The sequence below is a fragment of the Antechinus flavipes genome, chromosome 5 (genome assembly GCF_016432865.1).
Source record: "Antechinus flavipes isolate AdamAnt ecotype Samford, QLD, Australia chromosome 5, AdamAnt_v2, whole genome shotgun sequence".
NCBI classification, from domain to species: Eukaryota; Metazoa; Chordata; class Mammalia; order Dasyuromorphia; family Dasyuridae; genus Antechinus; species Antechinus flavipes.
Genome location: NC_067402.1, coordinates 274885758 through 274902228, shown reverse-complemented (window position 1 = coordinate 274902228; position 16471 = coordinate 274885758). Strand labels below are relative to the sequence as shown.

Genomic DNA, 16471 nt, shown 5'->3' with positions numbered 1-16471 from the left:
AGGTAGGAAACAGGCTGAAAAACAGTCCCAGTATACAGTTTTCCCTTGATTTTCTTTTTAAATTCACATATTTAACTGCCCGTGAAGTACATGCTTGCTTTGTCAAGAAAATGGTCTATGGATAGCAGTCATATGCTGGATCGCAAAATGATTTCACAGTAAATCCTCTGCAACGACCAACTTGCTATTGAAAATGTCTGTGACATGCACTGAAGTTGCATTTTTTTTTCATTTTCTTAAAGGTAGAGCTCTTCCACAGTTGAAATAAGTAAACAGAAGACGGATCCTTTGCATTCAAATGAACAGTCAGTGAACCTGGTTGAAGAGGGGGAAAACAGGAAATTAAAATCACACGTGCAGACTGTACATCAAACACGGTAGTTTGTAGTGACTTTTCATCTGTGACACTTAAGACTCTAAATACTGAATCGTGCCTGTTTTGCAGAGGGATCAAACGAGGCAGACGGGAGTTTGAAGACCACAATGCAAGGCAAACAGAAGCCACGGGACACTGTCTTGCTCAGCACCCGCCAGGGTGGCATATTCATTGTTTGTTTCACGGGCACAGTGCTGGGAGCATCGGCACATGGGGATGGCTGGGGAGTGACAAGTTTGGGAAAGTTGGGAATGCTGCACGAAAAAATGGTGTGTGACAGGAGGAGGAAAGATGGAGAGAGGTCCTTGAGGACAGAGCAGGTGTGGGCCAAGAGAGGAGTGAGTGTGGAAAACCATGGTACTGACAACAAGGAGAAGGGAAAAGAAGGGAGCATGTAACAAGTAGGTGAGAGAATGAGCCCCAAGGGGTCAGGATGGGAGACTGGGGAGAGATGATGGGCTCCCTGCAGGGCTTCCTCCTGGGCCCAGGTCAAGGCAGCACTTCATGCAGCCATGCACCTGGGGAACAGGTGTTGGAGCAGGTCCCTTTCCCAGCTCCAGAAACAGCCCACAATGAGAGAAGGAGACAGACTCTGGCAGGGCTATGGAATGACACATAATGGAAGAGAGGGAAGAACTAGGATGCCCTGCCAGCACCTCAGCTTCAACATGTCCAATGTGGAGCTCCTTCCCCAAGCTCCTACTGCTCATCCTCACTTCCCCTTTCTGCAGGACCACCCCACAAGTTTTCCATTTTTACAACTTTGGGCTCTTCTTCTCTTCCCTTTTTTCTCTCACCTCTCATTATGTGTGCCTCAGTGTCTTCATGAGGGGCATGGATTTGATGCTCCTGTGTAGTGTCAAACCAAGGGGAAAGAAAGTACCAAGAGAGGGAGCATGAGGACTTGAAAGAAAAGGACCCTTAACTGATGATTAGAAAGTGTGCTTTCTGGGGACAGTCTCGTGTAGAAGGGATTAAGAAGCAGTGGGTGGTTATAGAGAGGAAGGACCATAGAAGTTTGGGGGCACTCTGAGCATTTTGTGTTTAGATGGGAAAGAGCCATTGCTGGAGCAAAGCACTGAAGGAGAGAAGCTCGGATCTCTGGTGGACAGAAATCAGTTCTCATATGGGTTTTTCTGTTGCCTTGTTCTAGAACTGTAGGAAAGCCCAGGGCAACCAAAGGAAGGTGGATGTTTTGCTGGTATCCTGTGGGCTCTCCCTTCTAGCCAGGCAGGGCCCTGAAACCTCTGGAAGCCAGAAAATGGCAGTGGGCACTCTCAGCATCTTCTCAGAGAGGAGCTTAGCTTAATAATAAGAAAAAAATAAGTATTCATGGGTCTGAGGCTGCAGGTGGCTTTTCCCTGCCTCAGGATGTGGGGCTGCTCCTAAAAACCACAGGTTGTGGTACCCAACCTTCCACTTTGCCCTTTCCTCCTGCTTCAGGTGAATGCATCTCAGCCATGGCCTGAGGAGAGACCTCAGGGGGCAGGGACAGGGGCAGCTGTGGCTTTTCACTTACCAGTCAAGGCCACTCATTATGGTGAGCTTTCCCATTTTTTTTCCTCTCCTTGCGTTCCTTCTGGAGGCGTTCCAATTCAGCCTCATACATCATCTCCTGAATTAGGTATTTCTCTCTTCTCATTCGATCCCTTAAATCTTTTGGAAGGTCTGGGATCAGGTAGGAAATCAGATGCTTTATGCAGAATACAAGATGCTAAAAAGAGAAGATAAAAAGGACTCAATTCTGGGCTATACATCCTTGCATTTGTTTCCAGAGGGACACTGAGAAAGTCTTCTGGCTTGAACCATCCCAGCCAGTCTGGACTGACCTGAAGCAGAAGTAGGGATACATTGGCTTTGGCCTCAGAGGACCTGGGTTCAAATTCTGCCTGGAACTTTCCTGTTAGCCTCTGGAGTGTGCACAAAATCTATTGTTCTGTGATTCTAGTCAGCCACTTGGGGTTCTCTGCAAAGCCCCCCCTCTGATCAGAAGTTACTCTACTATTGGATTCTTTTGGGCTGTTTACAGATGAGGATACTTTGGCCAGAAGTCAATCACTGAAGAAGTGTAGGGACTCGTGTACGGGGCTGAGCAAGATGTTGAATGCCTAAGTGCTTAAGAAACGCCTCTGGACCCACCAAGGGGGCTGTTCTCACAGGAAGACTGAGGGTGGGCTCCACTTGTTCGGTTTGAGTCAACTCCAATGGACTGTACAAATGAGGAAAGGGAGGTCGTCTGATTTTGGGCACAGCGTGGGAGCCAGTGAGTGGCAATGTTAGAGATCTTGTCTAGCCCATGAGACAACTCCGTGGAGTTGAGATCTTCCCCTGTACAAGGTGCCACAAGATGGCGCCCGTGTTTTACCAAAAAACCTTTTCTTGGGCAGGTATGCATCTTTTTTCATCTTTCACAGAATTACTGGGAGCTGGAATGAATATCTTAAGATGTCTTGCAAACATACAAAAGCACTTCTGCATGCGAGTGTCAATTATTACTTTTATGTTTCTATATCTCTCAAATGCACATACATACAAGTGTGTCCCCAAATCTTAATGTTCTTGTAAGTTAAAGAGTACACGTACACATAGAGACTATTGTCTTTATTGGGAAGGGTCAGAAGGCTAAGTAATAGAATAGCTTATTTTATTTCCCTCATAATTATTTTTCTTTTATAACCTTTAATTCTTACCCCTTCTTCTCCCCGCCTCAGTTATTGACCCTGAAACTGCAAAAGAGTTGCTAGTAGAGTGTTGAACCTGGAGCTAGGGAGATGAGTCTTCCTGTATTCGAAATTGGCTTCAGACACTAACCAGCTTTATGATCCTGGACAAGTCACTTCACTCAGACTCAGGTTTCCTTATCTGTAAAAGGAAATGGCAAACTACTCCAATTTCTTTGCCAAGCAAACCAACTAGGGTTATGGAAAGTTAGTGACTTGCCTGGGGTCACCCAACTCACTGAGTCTGAGGCCAGATTGGAACAGAGGTTTTTGTGACTTTAGGCTCAGCCCCCTGTCCACTATATAAGTATCATCTACTCCCTCAAAACCCAAATTTAGTCAATCTAGTCATGACTGACTGAACCTTTTTGAACCAGATATGAACTCGGGAAAATCCTAATTCCAGGCCTTGTACTTCATGCACTGTGCCACCTAATGGCCCTATTATACAGAATGTGTGAATGCAAAACTATGGCAATATCCAGATCTATACAACTTTTTCATTGCCATCAACTTCTCTGTCCCTTCTATACTAAGGATTTCTGTCACACACTGTTGGCAATCAACTTCAAGTTGCTTTTTATAAAAGCATTCTCTGGAGAGTTATCTTTTTGAACAAAAATTCTTTGGACTAATACTGTCAAAGCCAACTCTCCCCTCCTCCCATGAGCCAGAGGCCATTAGCTTGTTCTCATGCATGAGATGGTATGTTTGAATAGTGATCAGCTTTATTCTATTTCAGGGAAAGGACAATTAGAAACTTGGACTTTCTTCTCAACTTTAATAGATAATTGTTTTTCTCAGCAGCTCAAAGGATATTTACCTGTGAATTCATATAGGCATAAAGCCTCAAATTTAGAAATCCCAGATACAACTGCTACATGTTTCCATTATATCAAATAATGATCTGAGTTACTGGATAACAATGAAGGAGGAAGAAAAATCCTTCAAATGACTAATTAGACAATTGACCAGTAAAAGTCATGCCCCTAAGCTCCCATTTGTTCTTGCATTGATTCAGAACCCATTCAGGCGAGTTAAAACTTTAAAGAAAACAAGGAATAAGTTACAGAAACTGACCTCAAATACAATAATAAAAGCCAGACGTGCGGCCAGGACGTGCCAGAATTGCAGTGTGTAGCCATAGGGGACCAGCGAGTGAGGAGGGTCTCTATAATCTCGGTATCTACAAAAAAAAAAGCAAAGCACATTATCTTTCAGAGAAAGATTGATTCTAGAGTTGGTCTAGTCTTTCTCTCATTCTTTGAGGGACCAAACCACTCTTCCCACCTCCCCCCATTTACTGATTAGAAAATGAGACCTCCAGAGGGGTAAAGTCATACTCAAGGTCACATGGATAGGATTTGAAGCAAACCCCTCAAAATCATTTTCCCCACTGTGGCACAAATCCCTTAGGGGTATCTTAGAATTCTTGATGTATTTGCATCAAGACTCCTGGGACATGCTGTATAATTCTTCCTTTAGTCTCATACAGTGACTATTCCTGTAGTGCTTTCAAATCTGCAAAACACTTTACATAGATGATCTCATTTGATCCTCATTATACTGTTGGGGAAATTGACACTGAAAAAGGTCACTTCTGAACTTAAATGAAAATGCTTTTTAAGCCCCAAATAACTGTCTTAAAAAGGATCACAACTATAGCACAGTATTTTTATAAAAAGTTGTTACATTTTTTTGAGAAGTTATAGATTTAGAGTTGGAAGGAACTCTAGAGGCCATGTATACCATATCATCTTTTAAATGAGGAAATTGAGTCTCAGGCTAAATGATTAGGTCATAACAGGTAGATGTGGTTTGAACCCAGGTCTTCTAACTCCAGAGCCAGCACTCTGGTACTGGGGACAGGTAACATTAATGTGGCCTAGTAACATTTTTATAGACTTATTATAATTCTGTATTTTGCCTACGTGTGCATTTTAAAATCGCATGATAAAAGCAAGTTAAAGCTAGGATGGATCTAAGAGACCATGAAGTTGAATTCCCTAGTTTTAAAGATGAAGAAACTGAGGCTTAAAGAAGTAACTTGTACAAGGTCACATACATAGTTCATTGGAAGCAGACCAAAAACTAGTTTTTAATTTCTTTGCATGTTCTCATGTTTTGCTCTTCCTTCCCCTCCCTTCTCCCCTGCCCCCCAGAATATTATTAAACTTGAGCCATTTAATAATGATGAACTTAGCCCAAATGGTAATTAAATAATTTAAAAAGATAGCAGCCATAGATACATAATTCATTTGAAAAGAGACCAAATAAATTGCAATTATTTTCATTTCAATGGTTAGGACTGAAAATTCAAGCCATTCTTATGACCCTCTAATCCAACCTTTTTACAGATGAGGAAACAGTCCTAGAGAACCTGGATGATTTGCCCAAGCTCAGACAGGTGATAGCCTCCCCATTGGAAAGATCTAGGTTCCAACCCTACCTGTGACAGAGGATCATAAATTTAGAGCCAGAAGTCGCAGAGGTCATCCAGCCCAACACTTTGATTTTACAGCTTCCTATGGGGCAGAGAAGCCCAGTGATGCCTATGTAATGTTTTTCCCCCTTCACTAGTTATAAGTAGTAACATTTAAATGGAAAGAAATACTTTATAATGTGTATACTCACATGGGGTTTTTAAGTTTTCAAATCATCAAACCATTTTCCACTGAAAAATTAAGGAAAATGGAATAATGAACACTTGGAGAGGGAAGCCGAAGACTTTAGTGTGAATTCTTTTTTCACCCACTAGCTGTTTAATTGTGGATAAAAAGCTTGGGCTTCTCCAACATGATCTTAGAGTCAAAAATCATGGATTTGTAAGATCACCTCAGGCCCCATTCTCATTGGATAGATTGTAGCATCTGAGACCCAAGGTGACATATATACAATACATGTAATATACATTTCTAAACTAAAATTAAGTCATCACAGAATTCCAGCCTCTGGAATTGCACCTTCTCTTCTCCAGTTCATTTCAAGATCAGTACACCAGCAAAACAAAACAGTGTAGTGTTATGTATGGAGAACTGTCCTTGCAATCAGGAAGACCTGGGTTCAAGTTCTACTTCTACACTGCCTGGCAGCAAGTGCCTTCACCTCTGGGGGCCTCAGGCAGCTCTCAGCTGGCACTAGGAATTGTGGCACCTGGAAGTTTGTTAGTGTCAGTTATAGGTCTGATAGTCTTCCTTTTCTGTGTGTGTGTGTGTTGTATCTCCAGGGCTTGGAAAATGGTAGCTGTTTAATCAGTGTTTGTTAGATTTGAATAGAATTGAATTGGCTAAATGGAAAGTCTGTTTTATCTGATGTCCCCCTTTTTAGTTGATCTTGTCCCCAGAACGTCATGAGGCACATGTTGACACAGAGCATGGCGAGATGTTGGGGACAAAGGTCCCTGGACCAGGCAGGGCTGACTTTGTTATCCTCAGGCTTTGTTATCCATTGACTTTCCAGGAGAGAGAGCCTCAGTTGCTCCCTTCTTTTGACTAACGATGCACAAGATACTGATTTTTTGCATATTGTTTTCCCCTATGTGAGAGAATAAGGGCCATGCATGTGCCTGGCCTTCGGTAAGCACTTTAACAAACACTTGTTGATTGACTGGCTGCCTCCTCAGATCATCAGGAAGACACCAGGAATCCAACTCAGACAGTGATGAATGAGTTCAGTTGTGACCATGAGGGCTGGACCGAATGACCTTTGAGGGCCCTGCTCTGGGACTGCTGATGAAAGAGTGCCCACTCCCCCAGATGCGGGTCTCAAACTGAACCTCGCACTCCCCTCTTCTCTAACATCCTGTTGCCCTTTTTGATAAGGGCACATGTGGAGGAAGCCAGAGGTAGCATTCAGGAAGGTTTCATCATCTGTGATTGGGCTAATGTGGATCATCAGTAGTCTGATCTTTTCCGTCAACTCTTCAAAGGGTCATGGTTAGGAGCTGGTAGGGACCATCGGGGCCATCTAATCCAACTCCCTTATTTAACAGATGAAGAAACCCAACTCAGTGACTTGACATAAATGGCTGAGTTCAGAATCCAATTCCCCATCTACTTCTTTCTTCAGTGTCCTATGATGCAAGGGACTCCTTGACCAATACAAGTCAAGTAGGTGTTTCTGTGGCAAAAAAAGGATCTCTCCCTCAACCTAGTGATTAGATTCTCCAGCCTTAGCTAGGTAAGCTGGTACTTGGACAACAAAACTTGATGCTCTTAGTATTTGCAGAATATATCTGCCAAGTTTCTGGCAGAAACACCCATGGAGTCTTTGGAATTCTTAATAACAATATGCTATCCTGGGCCACTGGAAACTGCCATCAAACTCATGTTACAGAATGGGAATTAACAAGCAATAAATCCATATTTCCATCAAATCTCAAAAATGATGGGGGCTTATGGAAAAGGGATAATTTATAATTTGATTTTTACCTTAATTTTAGCATCTGATAAAAACCCAGTACATTTCTGTTTGTTATTTAATAGATATGCCTTTCTTTTTTCAGAATTGCATGTTTGTCCTTGAGAAGGAGCTTTCAAGCTTGAATGATGAGTGGTTGGCATTTTTGCTGGTTTCAGGTATAATCCAGTCAATTCCTACATTCCATGACAGTAGAGAAATCTTTCAAGAAAACCCTTGAATGTATCTTTTTTTTTGGGGGGGGTAATCCTTCTCTTTTTAGTAAATAAAATGTTAGGCTTCTTTGTCCCAAATATGAACATGTATCTTATTTTGAATAGTTTCACATGAGCAGCTAACTTTGAACTTAGGAAACAAATCAATGAATGCAAATCCTATGCAATTATGCCCAAATCAAATGCATGTAGGAGACAGCAAAATGGTACAGGGGATAGAATATTAGACTTTGCTACCTCATTTATTTATTTAGCTGTGTGATCCTGGGTAAATCATCTAACCTCTGTCGGCTTCAGGTTCCTCATCTGTAAAATGTGGATAATAGCACTTACCTCAAAGGGTTGTTGTGAAGATCAAATGAGGTGACATATGTAAAGTGCCTTGTAAACTTCAAAGTGCTGCATAAACATTAGCTGTTAATTTTAATATTCATATACACTCCAACCTTTCCAAGTGCCCAACTCCACTTTCACTTAGATTGCTGGATTCCTCGGGGAATTTTAAAGGTCCCTCATTTGGCTTGATATCCCCTCCAACTTAAGTGGATGTTTAAGTCCACTTTGTGTTAATCAGGCTAGCTTAAAACACTGAATCTAGGTTAAAAGGCGAGTAAGGGAATAATAAAAGGATCACATAGGAAAATTTTTATACACTGCTACTTTCTTTAAACAGCTGCAATACTGGATCTCACTAAGAGGCCTGGGTTATTTTCTCTCCTTAATAAAGAAAAAAAGGGCATACCAACATCACAGGTTACATACAGATATGGTTATTACGAGTGGGCCTGGGCAGCCCATTAAGTTCCTCGGCAAAAATGAGGGAATCAAACTGGACCGCCCCAGAGCTCCTTTCTTCCCCAGCTCTGGGCTCTGAGCCTTCCCTCTGGCAGTTCACAGCTGGGTAACTGGAGGCATGTGTCTTAAAATAAGGGAGGATCAAACTCCATGACCAGTGAGGTCTCTTCCAACTGCAGGCCCTGGGGGTCTAGGACTAGGAGAACTAGCTGTCACCTGATGATACAGGCCCTACAGCAGGGGGTGGGAAGAGCTGGTGCCCGTGGGGCAGAGGGGCCAGATGGTACCCTATTCCCCTCCTTCTGCCTCCCCTGGCTCTTGGGATCTGCCTCCTCCCCCCAAACCCCTTACTCAGTTTCTTCACTATGGTTCTGAATGAATTCTAAAATGCATCCTTACATTATTTTCCAAAATTTGTCAATACAAGCTCCTGGGAGGAGCTTTACCATCCTGAAAGAAAAGGACCAGGCTGAGGAAGAGCAGGGTTCGTCCTCACCTGCAGTATTTTAGCGGTGTTCCCGAGAATTCGCTTCCATCCGATGCGGGCTCAGATCGATTTTCAAAGTCAGAAATGAGAAACACAGACAGGCTGGCGTTAACATACCCAACCATGCATCTGCAAGAAAAACACAAATCTCTCATTAAAAATTTACAAAAACAAACTCCTGGGGCAGCGAGCTGGCCTGGCGCAGTGGAGAGAGCACCTGCCCTGAAGTCAGGAGGACCCAAGTTCAAAGCTGACCTCAGACACTAACCCTTCTGGCTATGTGACCCTGGGCAAGTCACTTAACCCCATTTGCCTCAGCAAAAAATAATAAATCCTAATAAATCTTGGTAAAACTTTTATTAGGGAGGTCAGCAAGTGAGACAAAGGATGCTATAACAAAGATCAAGGTAGTGCCTTTTTTTTTTTTAAAGTGTGTTATAAGTTTGCAAAGATTTGAGCCTAGTGATATCCTGTGGAGGTAAATGTTGAGGATATCCAGACCAAGAGAAGTTGATGAATTGCCGAATGCTCTTCAGTTAATAACAAGATGCATAATAATGATAACACTTACCATGTGCCAGGCACTGTGCTAAATACTTTATGTGATGACTGCGCTAGCATCCAGGACACCCCAGAATCAGCTGGAGTCAGGATAAGCAAAAGTCCCTAGTCTCTATTCTTGGTCTTAGACACAGGATTGAACAGGATGGAAGCAGAATCTGCGCAACCACCTTCTCCCTCTTCTACTGCCAAAGAGTAACTCTTTGTCACCCCCTAGTCCCTCCTACAATCCTCTGTATACACCAATCATTGAGCCAGCACGGACAGTGGAAAGGACCATTTTCCAAGCATATGCCCATAGAGTATCATCCAATTGGTGGTTAGCCTCAAGTGCTCGGCAGTCCTGACCTCAGTGCATCATTTCAGGCCTCTACAGCTTTACAATGATTTTTTTAAATTTGATCTTCCCAACAGTGTAGTTAATGTCTTCATTTTACATATAGAAGCCTGAGGCACACACAGATTGAGGGATTTGGAACTAGGATGTGTAGGAGGTAGAATCTGAATTCAGGACTTCTTGACTCCAACTCCAGAGCTCAGTTTACTTCATCCCCTCAAGCCACTTAGCTAGAGAGTGCCAGGGGCAAGATTTGAACCCATGTCACTCTCCTTCCAAGTCTGGGCACTGAAAGTTACCTTTTGTCAGGATCATTTTTCATTTAACCATTGCCACCTTCCCTCCAGTTACACTTTAATGTTGTGTTTATTGGATTTTACATTTCAGCCTTGAAATGTAATCTCCTCCCCTCCCCCAGAAGTCTAAGATTTGTAGGTGTCAGAAGCTCCTTGTATCATTGCAGGCAGATACCTTCTCTGAAACTTAGAGCAGGTAAGTGAAGTGAGCAGAACCAGATCATTGTACAGAGCAACAGCAAGATTGTACGATGATCAGTCATACAGACATGGCTCTTTTCAATAGTGAGGTGATTCAGGCCAGTTCCAATGATGTTGTAATGGAGAGAGCCATCTGCACCCAGAGAGAGAACTGTGGGAACTGAGTGGGCCACAACATAGCATTTTCACTTTTTTTGTTGCTTTTGTTTGCTTGCATTTTGTTTTCTCTTTTTTTCCCTTTTTGATCTGATTTTTCTTGTGCAGCATGATAAATGTGGAAATATGTATAGAAGAATTGCTCATGTATAACATATTAGATTGCTTGCCATTTAGGGGAGGAAGTGGGGAAAAGGGAGGGAAAATATTTGGAAAACAAGATTTTGTCAGGGTGAATGTTAAATTATCTAAGCGTGTTTTTGACTGTGTGTGTGTGTGTAACTGTGTCCCCTTTAATTTGTAAAATAATCACTCTGCCCCTTTGATTCCGGGCCTCCCAGACTCCAGCAAGTCTAAAAGAAGGCACATTTTCCAGGCTGGGCTTTTCTAAGGAAACTCCCCCTCTCTCCCATTGGTAACAGGGTCCTCATTCAGGAAGCCTTCAAAGTGATTTTCATTCAATTGTAGATCTGGGCCTACTATTGATAAGTCTCTAGGCCTGGAAGTCTAACTAGAAGTTTTAGCCTCAGACTTCTATAAAGGACAATTCTAAATGCCATATTTTTGCAGAAGTCCAGAGTAGGGCTTAGCTGCCTACCAGGGCTCTTGCCCACTGTGAAGATGTTCTCTTCTCAGTGCTAACTGGACTTTGCCACTCTAAATCTGCCTTCTTAGCAAAGCTGGCTTCTCAGTGCCAATAAACTTCCCTTCTTGCCATTCAAACTTTTGGGTTTGTGAATTCTTTTCATGTTGGACCTGCCTCCGACCAAAAGCTTTATTTAAAAAAAAAAAAAAAAAAAAGAAACTTAGAGCAGGCTTCTCCTGGACTCTTCTCTTCTCCTCCTCCTCTCCCTCTCCCCCCAGATTTATGGACCTATCTCAGAATGTTTTTAAATGCAAAAATAAAATTGAGTGTATAACTAATGGAAATAGAATTATACACATTATTTGTATATAGTATATAATGCATGGATGATATATAACATATCTATATACATATCATATGCACCCATACATATGTATCTATCACAAGTGACCAATCTCCAGATGAAGAATTCCTCTGATAAAACTTCCTAAAGCATTATGTTATGTGATTTAGAATTTTAACAGTCAGTGTGAACTATTAAATTTGCTTATAAATAATAGTGGATTTTTAAAAAGTATTAATATTTTTTAAAAAAGTTTTTTAGTATGATAGATACTGTAAGGTTTAATTTCATTTGGTATTAAAAATTATGAGAGGCATAATGAATAGAGATAACCTTGAAGTGAACCTAGGTTCAGGCCCTGTCCCTGATGCCTATGAGCCCTGTACTGTTAGGCAGGGCATTTATCCTTTTGGTGGCTCAAGAGATTATTACCAGTTATTCTTTTTTTGTTTTTGTTTTTGGTGAGGCAATTGGGATGGAACGAATTGCCCAGGGTCACACAGCTAGGAAGTATTAAGTGTCTCAGACAAGATTTCCAATGAATTATTCTTAAAAAATTGTTAGTTGTTAAAGAAATTATCCATCTGCACTCATCTAGGAGCAAGGCAGAGGATATCGAATTTCTTCCTTTTTAATAGTATTTTGTTGTTCCCAAAACATGCAAAAATAGTTTTTAGTTTCATCTCTGCAAAACCGTGGGTTCCAGATTTTCCTCCCTCCTTTTCCTCCAGGATAGCAAGCAATGTGATGCAGGTTAAACGTGCAGTTCTTCTAAACAGATTTCCATATTTATCATGTTGCACAAGAAAAATCAGATTAAAAGAGGAAAAACCATGAGACAAAAACACAAGCAAACAACATGAAAGGTGAGAATACTGTGTTCCCATCCGCGTTCAATCTGCATTGTTCCCTTTCTCTGGATGCAGATGGCTGTCTCCATCCCAAGTCTATTGGAACTGCCTTGAATCCTGATTCTGTCACTGTCGATGGAGGACATCAGATTTCATTCTAGGATGAGTCTTTTCCCTCTATGGCTCCTCTATGATCATAGAGGCCCACACTGGGTCCTATGTGACAGTAATGTGACTAATAACATTTAAATAGTGCTTGAAAGTTTTCAGAGCATCTCCCTTCCTTTGATTTCCATACGAGTCCTTCAGGGTAGGTGCTTGTCCCCATTTGGTCTTTAAGGAAAGGAAGCCCAGAGATTAAGTGATTGCCCACAAGTAGTGTCTGTGGCAATATCTGACCTCGGTCCTGAGCTCTGCCTCCCGGGCTCCATTTGCATAGATGTGCTTGTCCATGTTCCCGGGCTTTTTCTCCCGCACCTGTCCAGGGCTGCTGGGTTTGCCCATAAAGATACATTGGAAGTAAGTTCCTGGAAGGCAGAGACTGCTCACCTCCGGCCGCACTTAGCAGGAAGTGGGCAGACTGGGGGAAGCACCGAGACGTGGCTTTGGGGGCTCCCGCCTCCCGTCCTTGGAAGCCGAGAGGTTCAAGCGCCGAGATGGAAGCAAGGCCATCCCCCAGGTCACGGGACAGCCAGTGACAGACGAGCCGCCTGGGGTTGGTGGGAGACCGGGGGCGACGTGGGAGCGCTCTTCCCCTCATGTTTCACGGTGGCGGGACCACGACGCTGGTTATCCCCGTCCCAGAGATGAGGCCGTTGTCTCCCGGCAATCTGGGAAGCCCAGGGCCGCCTGGCCAGTCCCTCCGGAGCGAGCTGAAAGCGAGTCTGGAGGGTGGGGTGAGTGCAGTGACCTCTGCCTCAGGCCGACTGAGCCCCCCTCCCCCCTGCTCCTCAGCGCGCTGGAACCACGTGCACACCCAGATCAGGGCCTTTAAGACCCTTAAGAATTCCGCTGTTGACCCGATGATCCCATAGCAGCCATGGCCGACTGGAGGGAACTGGGGCTGATGCCCGAGGGCAAGAGCCCCCTTTGTGCCGCCATCATGGGGGATTTCCTCTTCCTTGCAGGTGGGGAAATGGAGCACCCTACTGGCCGGACACGCGTGGTGCGGACCACCTGTCGGTAACTCTTGGGCCGGGATTGCTCCCAGGAAAGATTGCCGGGAACGTTTTGGGCCTGGCGGATGAATCCTCTGCTGCCAGACCTTCCAAGCCCCGCCCATACGTTCTGAGTCAGCAGCTCCTCCGGGCCCAAAGCGGGAAACAGGAGCGCGTCAGCGTGAGGTGCAGGGAGGGGGCGCGCGCCCCGGAATGAGACCCTCGGCTCGGTGAGCTTCCGCCGGTCAGATAACGGCCCGTCCGGGCCTGGGACCCCGGGACGGGGACAGCTGGCGCAGGTTTAGGCTGCCCAGCCAAGGCCTCCACTTTAGAGGTGAGGCAATTGAGGCTGGGAAGGGGAGGGAATTGTCCTGAGATTTTTATGACCATTCCAGAGGCAGCGCAATATAATGGATTAAAGCTGCAAGGGAGGCCGAGTGCAATCCTGCCTCAGCCGGCTCCTAGCGGCGTGACCTGGGCAAGTCATTTTATGCAAGCCTTAGTTCCTTGTGGAAGAGAACAAGAAATGGCTTTCTTAGTTAGAAAGCCTTATTTGACCAGAGACTCTCTTGCTTTTTCGGCTAACATATAAAGTGCTTCCTAAGGCATTGCAAGTCCCTCGCAGTCTGACTCCAGTCTCTGCTTTAATAGATAGCACTTCCCTTCCCGTGAGCTCTAGAAGTGGCTGCCTCCTGGCGGTTTGGAGGCCGAGGCTCGCTCTTTTCCCGTCTCTGCTTTGGGCCCAGGCGGGACCTGTTCCCTCCTCCGCTCCAAAGCTCCAGTTCATCATTCCAATCCCCACAGCCACGGATGCTCCCCCCAATTACTTTGTTCTTACTTCACATATGCTTTTATTTTTGTTTTTATGTATATATGTGGTCTCTTTGAGACCAGGGCCTATTTTGCTTTTGCATTTGTGCCCGATCCATAAAGGATGCTTAATAAATGCTTCTTGACCGATTCACTGCAAATGGGAGCTAACAGTATTGTTTATATCATCATCATCATCAGGACTTTTAAAGTTCTGCCCCAGTGGTTTCCCACACACTATGTTTTTGTTTTTTAGCTTCTTTGTTTAATGTCCCCCGCCCAAACACCCCAAACACAACTAACATCTTTACCACATGGGAACAGCAGGAAGGTAGTGTGGTGGATAGAAGGCTGGTCTTGGGTCAGGAAGACTCATCTTCCTGGTTCAAATGTGGCCTTGGACACTTGCTAGCTGTGTGACTTTTGGGGCAAGTCACTTAACCCTGATTGCCTCAGTTTCCTTCTCTGTAAAATGGGCTAGAGAAGGAAAGGCAAGCTACTCTAGTGTCTTTGCAAATAAAACCCCAAAAGGGGTCATGAAGAGTCAGATACAACTGATTCAACAACTCCCACATGGGAAACCACTGAGTCATCGTGGGATCAGGGAATGGGTGACTGACAATCCTGGCCACTAAGCCAGCCATAGAACCCTGCCTGCTACCTGGAGTTTAAGGCAAATGAGACTTAGGAAAAGCCCTCTGCACGTTCCTTGGCCACTCGGCCTCCATAACAGCTGGTAATCTCCGGTCGGATCCGGCCTCCAAGGAGGCTCCTTGATGGTAAGGCTGGATCCAAGCCCACGCTGTGGAGCAAGTGTTTATTAACAGCTAATTATGGGTAAGGCGTTTGATGCCCCAGTCAGTTCATCATCGACTCCTGCTCAGTTCCCTCTCCTGACTCGCTCCTTGAATGATCAGAATTGGGCACAGGAGAGACCGCCGCCTTCTTGGTTGTCAGGGCCCTGACCCAGCCCAGCCAGAATTCCATCGGCTAATCTCACACGTGGATTGTTTCCCTCGTGTAGGAAATGGCCAAGGCTTGTCAGCATGGAGATGCAGACACCAGGCGGGCCCTGTTCTCCAAAAGTGAATGCAAATAGGTACAAGGGAGAATGGGATAAGGATGAGAGAGACACAGAGTCAGAGAGGCTCAGGGAGGAAAAATCATTAACTGTTTCATGAAATCCTTACACAGAAACAGCCTCCTTCTACATATCCCTGAGCAAGTGAGGCAGTGCGAGGAGCTGGAGAGAGGAACTGGACAGATGTTGATTCAAGCCTCGCCTCTCACTCTAGCCTGGCCATTCTGATCCCCTGAAATCTCATGAATGGCCCTGGAGATGGCTTCAGTGTTTGACACTCTGCTCTTGGTGCTCAGCCCCTCCCGTAAGAGAACGGAGCTATGAACTCCTCCCCATACACAGGAACGTTCCAGGGAACCTTTCACTTTCCCTTAGTGGCTCCCATCTCCCAGAACATCATGCTCCCTTGCTGGGGATGCCCGGAGGTTCCTAGCTCTACCAGGCCTCCAATTCTAGTTTCCTTTTGTGTGTCCTACTTCCTCCCATCAGAACCAGGGCATGTAAGCCCTGTGCTTAACACAAGAGAGACTGGGATAAGAACAATAGGATTTCAATTCAGCACGTCCATTGCCTGGATGACTTCGCCAGATCCTGCAGACACAGAGAGTGAAAGTGGGATGATCTGGGGCTCTTGGTGGGAAAGACTACCAGGGGAGTGCAAAGGGGCCCAGGAGATAAGCTGAAGGCCCATTATGCTGGCTTTGCAGCTGCCTCCAGCCAGCCTAGAAATGCCGGTTCTGCCCACACACATGTGATTTCCAGGGAACTGGGCCACCAAAGTGATTCAGCCCATCTAGTTCTCCTACAGTTGTATCGGGCTGGGTCATAGCCAACAGCCCTGAATGACACTCTTTTTAACTGTGTGTAAGGTTAATTCACAGAACTTGTTTGTTGTGTAGCACATTCAATCAGATTGTGATTCATTTTCTATATTCAGGAGAAATGTTTTCATTACAGAATCACAGATGGAAGAGACCTTGGAGATCACCTAGTTCAGCTCTTTGATTTTACAGATGAAGTAACTCTCATCCGGGAAGCGAGGTGATGTCTCTGAGGGAGGTCATGCAGGTGTTAATTTTC

At 44.5% G+C, this 16471-nt stretch overlaps 1 protein-coding gene across 5 annotated transcripts in view; it reads right to left on the bottom strand.

Moving 5' to 3' along the window:
* Positions 1–217: 217 nt before the first annotated feature.
* The window catches only part of ANO4 (anoctamin 4), a 392142-nt gene continuing 375888 nt past the window's right edge, over positions 218–16471 (bottom strand). For all 5 annotated transcript variants that reach the window (XM_052001731.1, XM_052001734.1, XM_052001735.1 and 2 more), the window contains 4 exons: positions 9022–9141; positions 4177–4282; positions 1896–2090; positions 218–315 (listed from right to left, as the gene is read on the bottom strand). In XM_052001731.1, the coding sequence (XP_051857691.1) occupies positions 1899–2090; positions 4177–4282; positions 9022–9141 (418 nt within the window). In that variant the 3' untranslated portion in view covers positions 218–315; positions 1896–1898. The remainder of the gene's footprint in view (positions 316–1895; positions 2091–4176; positions 4283–9021; positions 9142–16471) is intronic.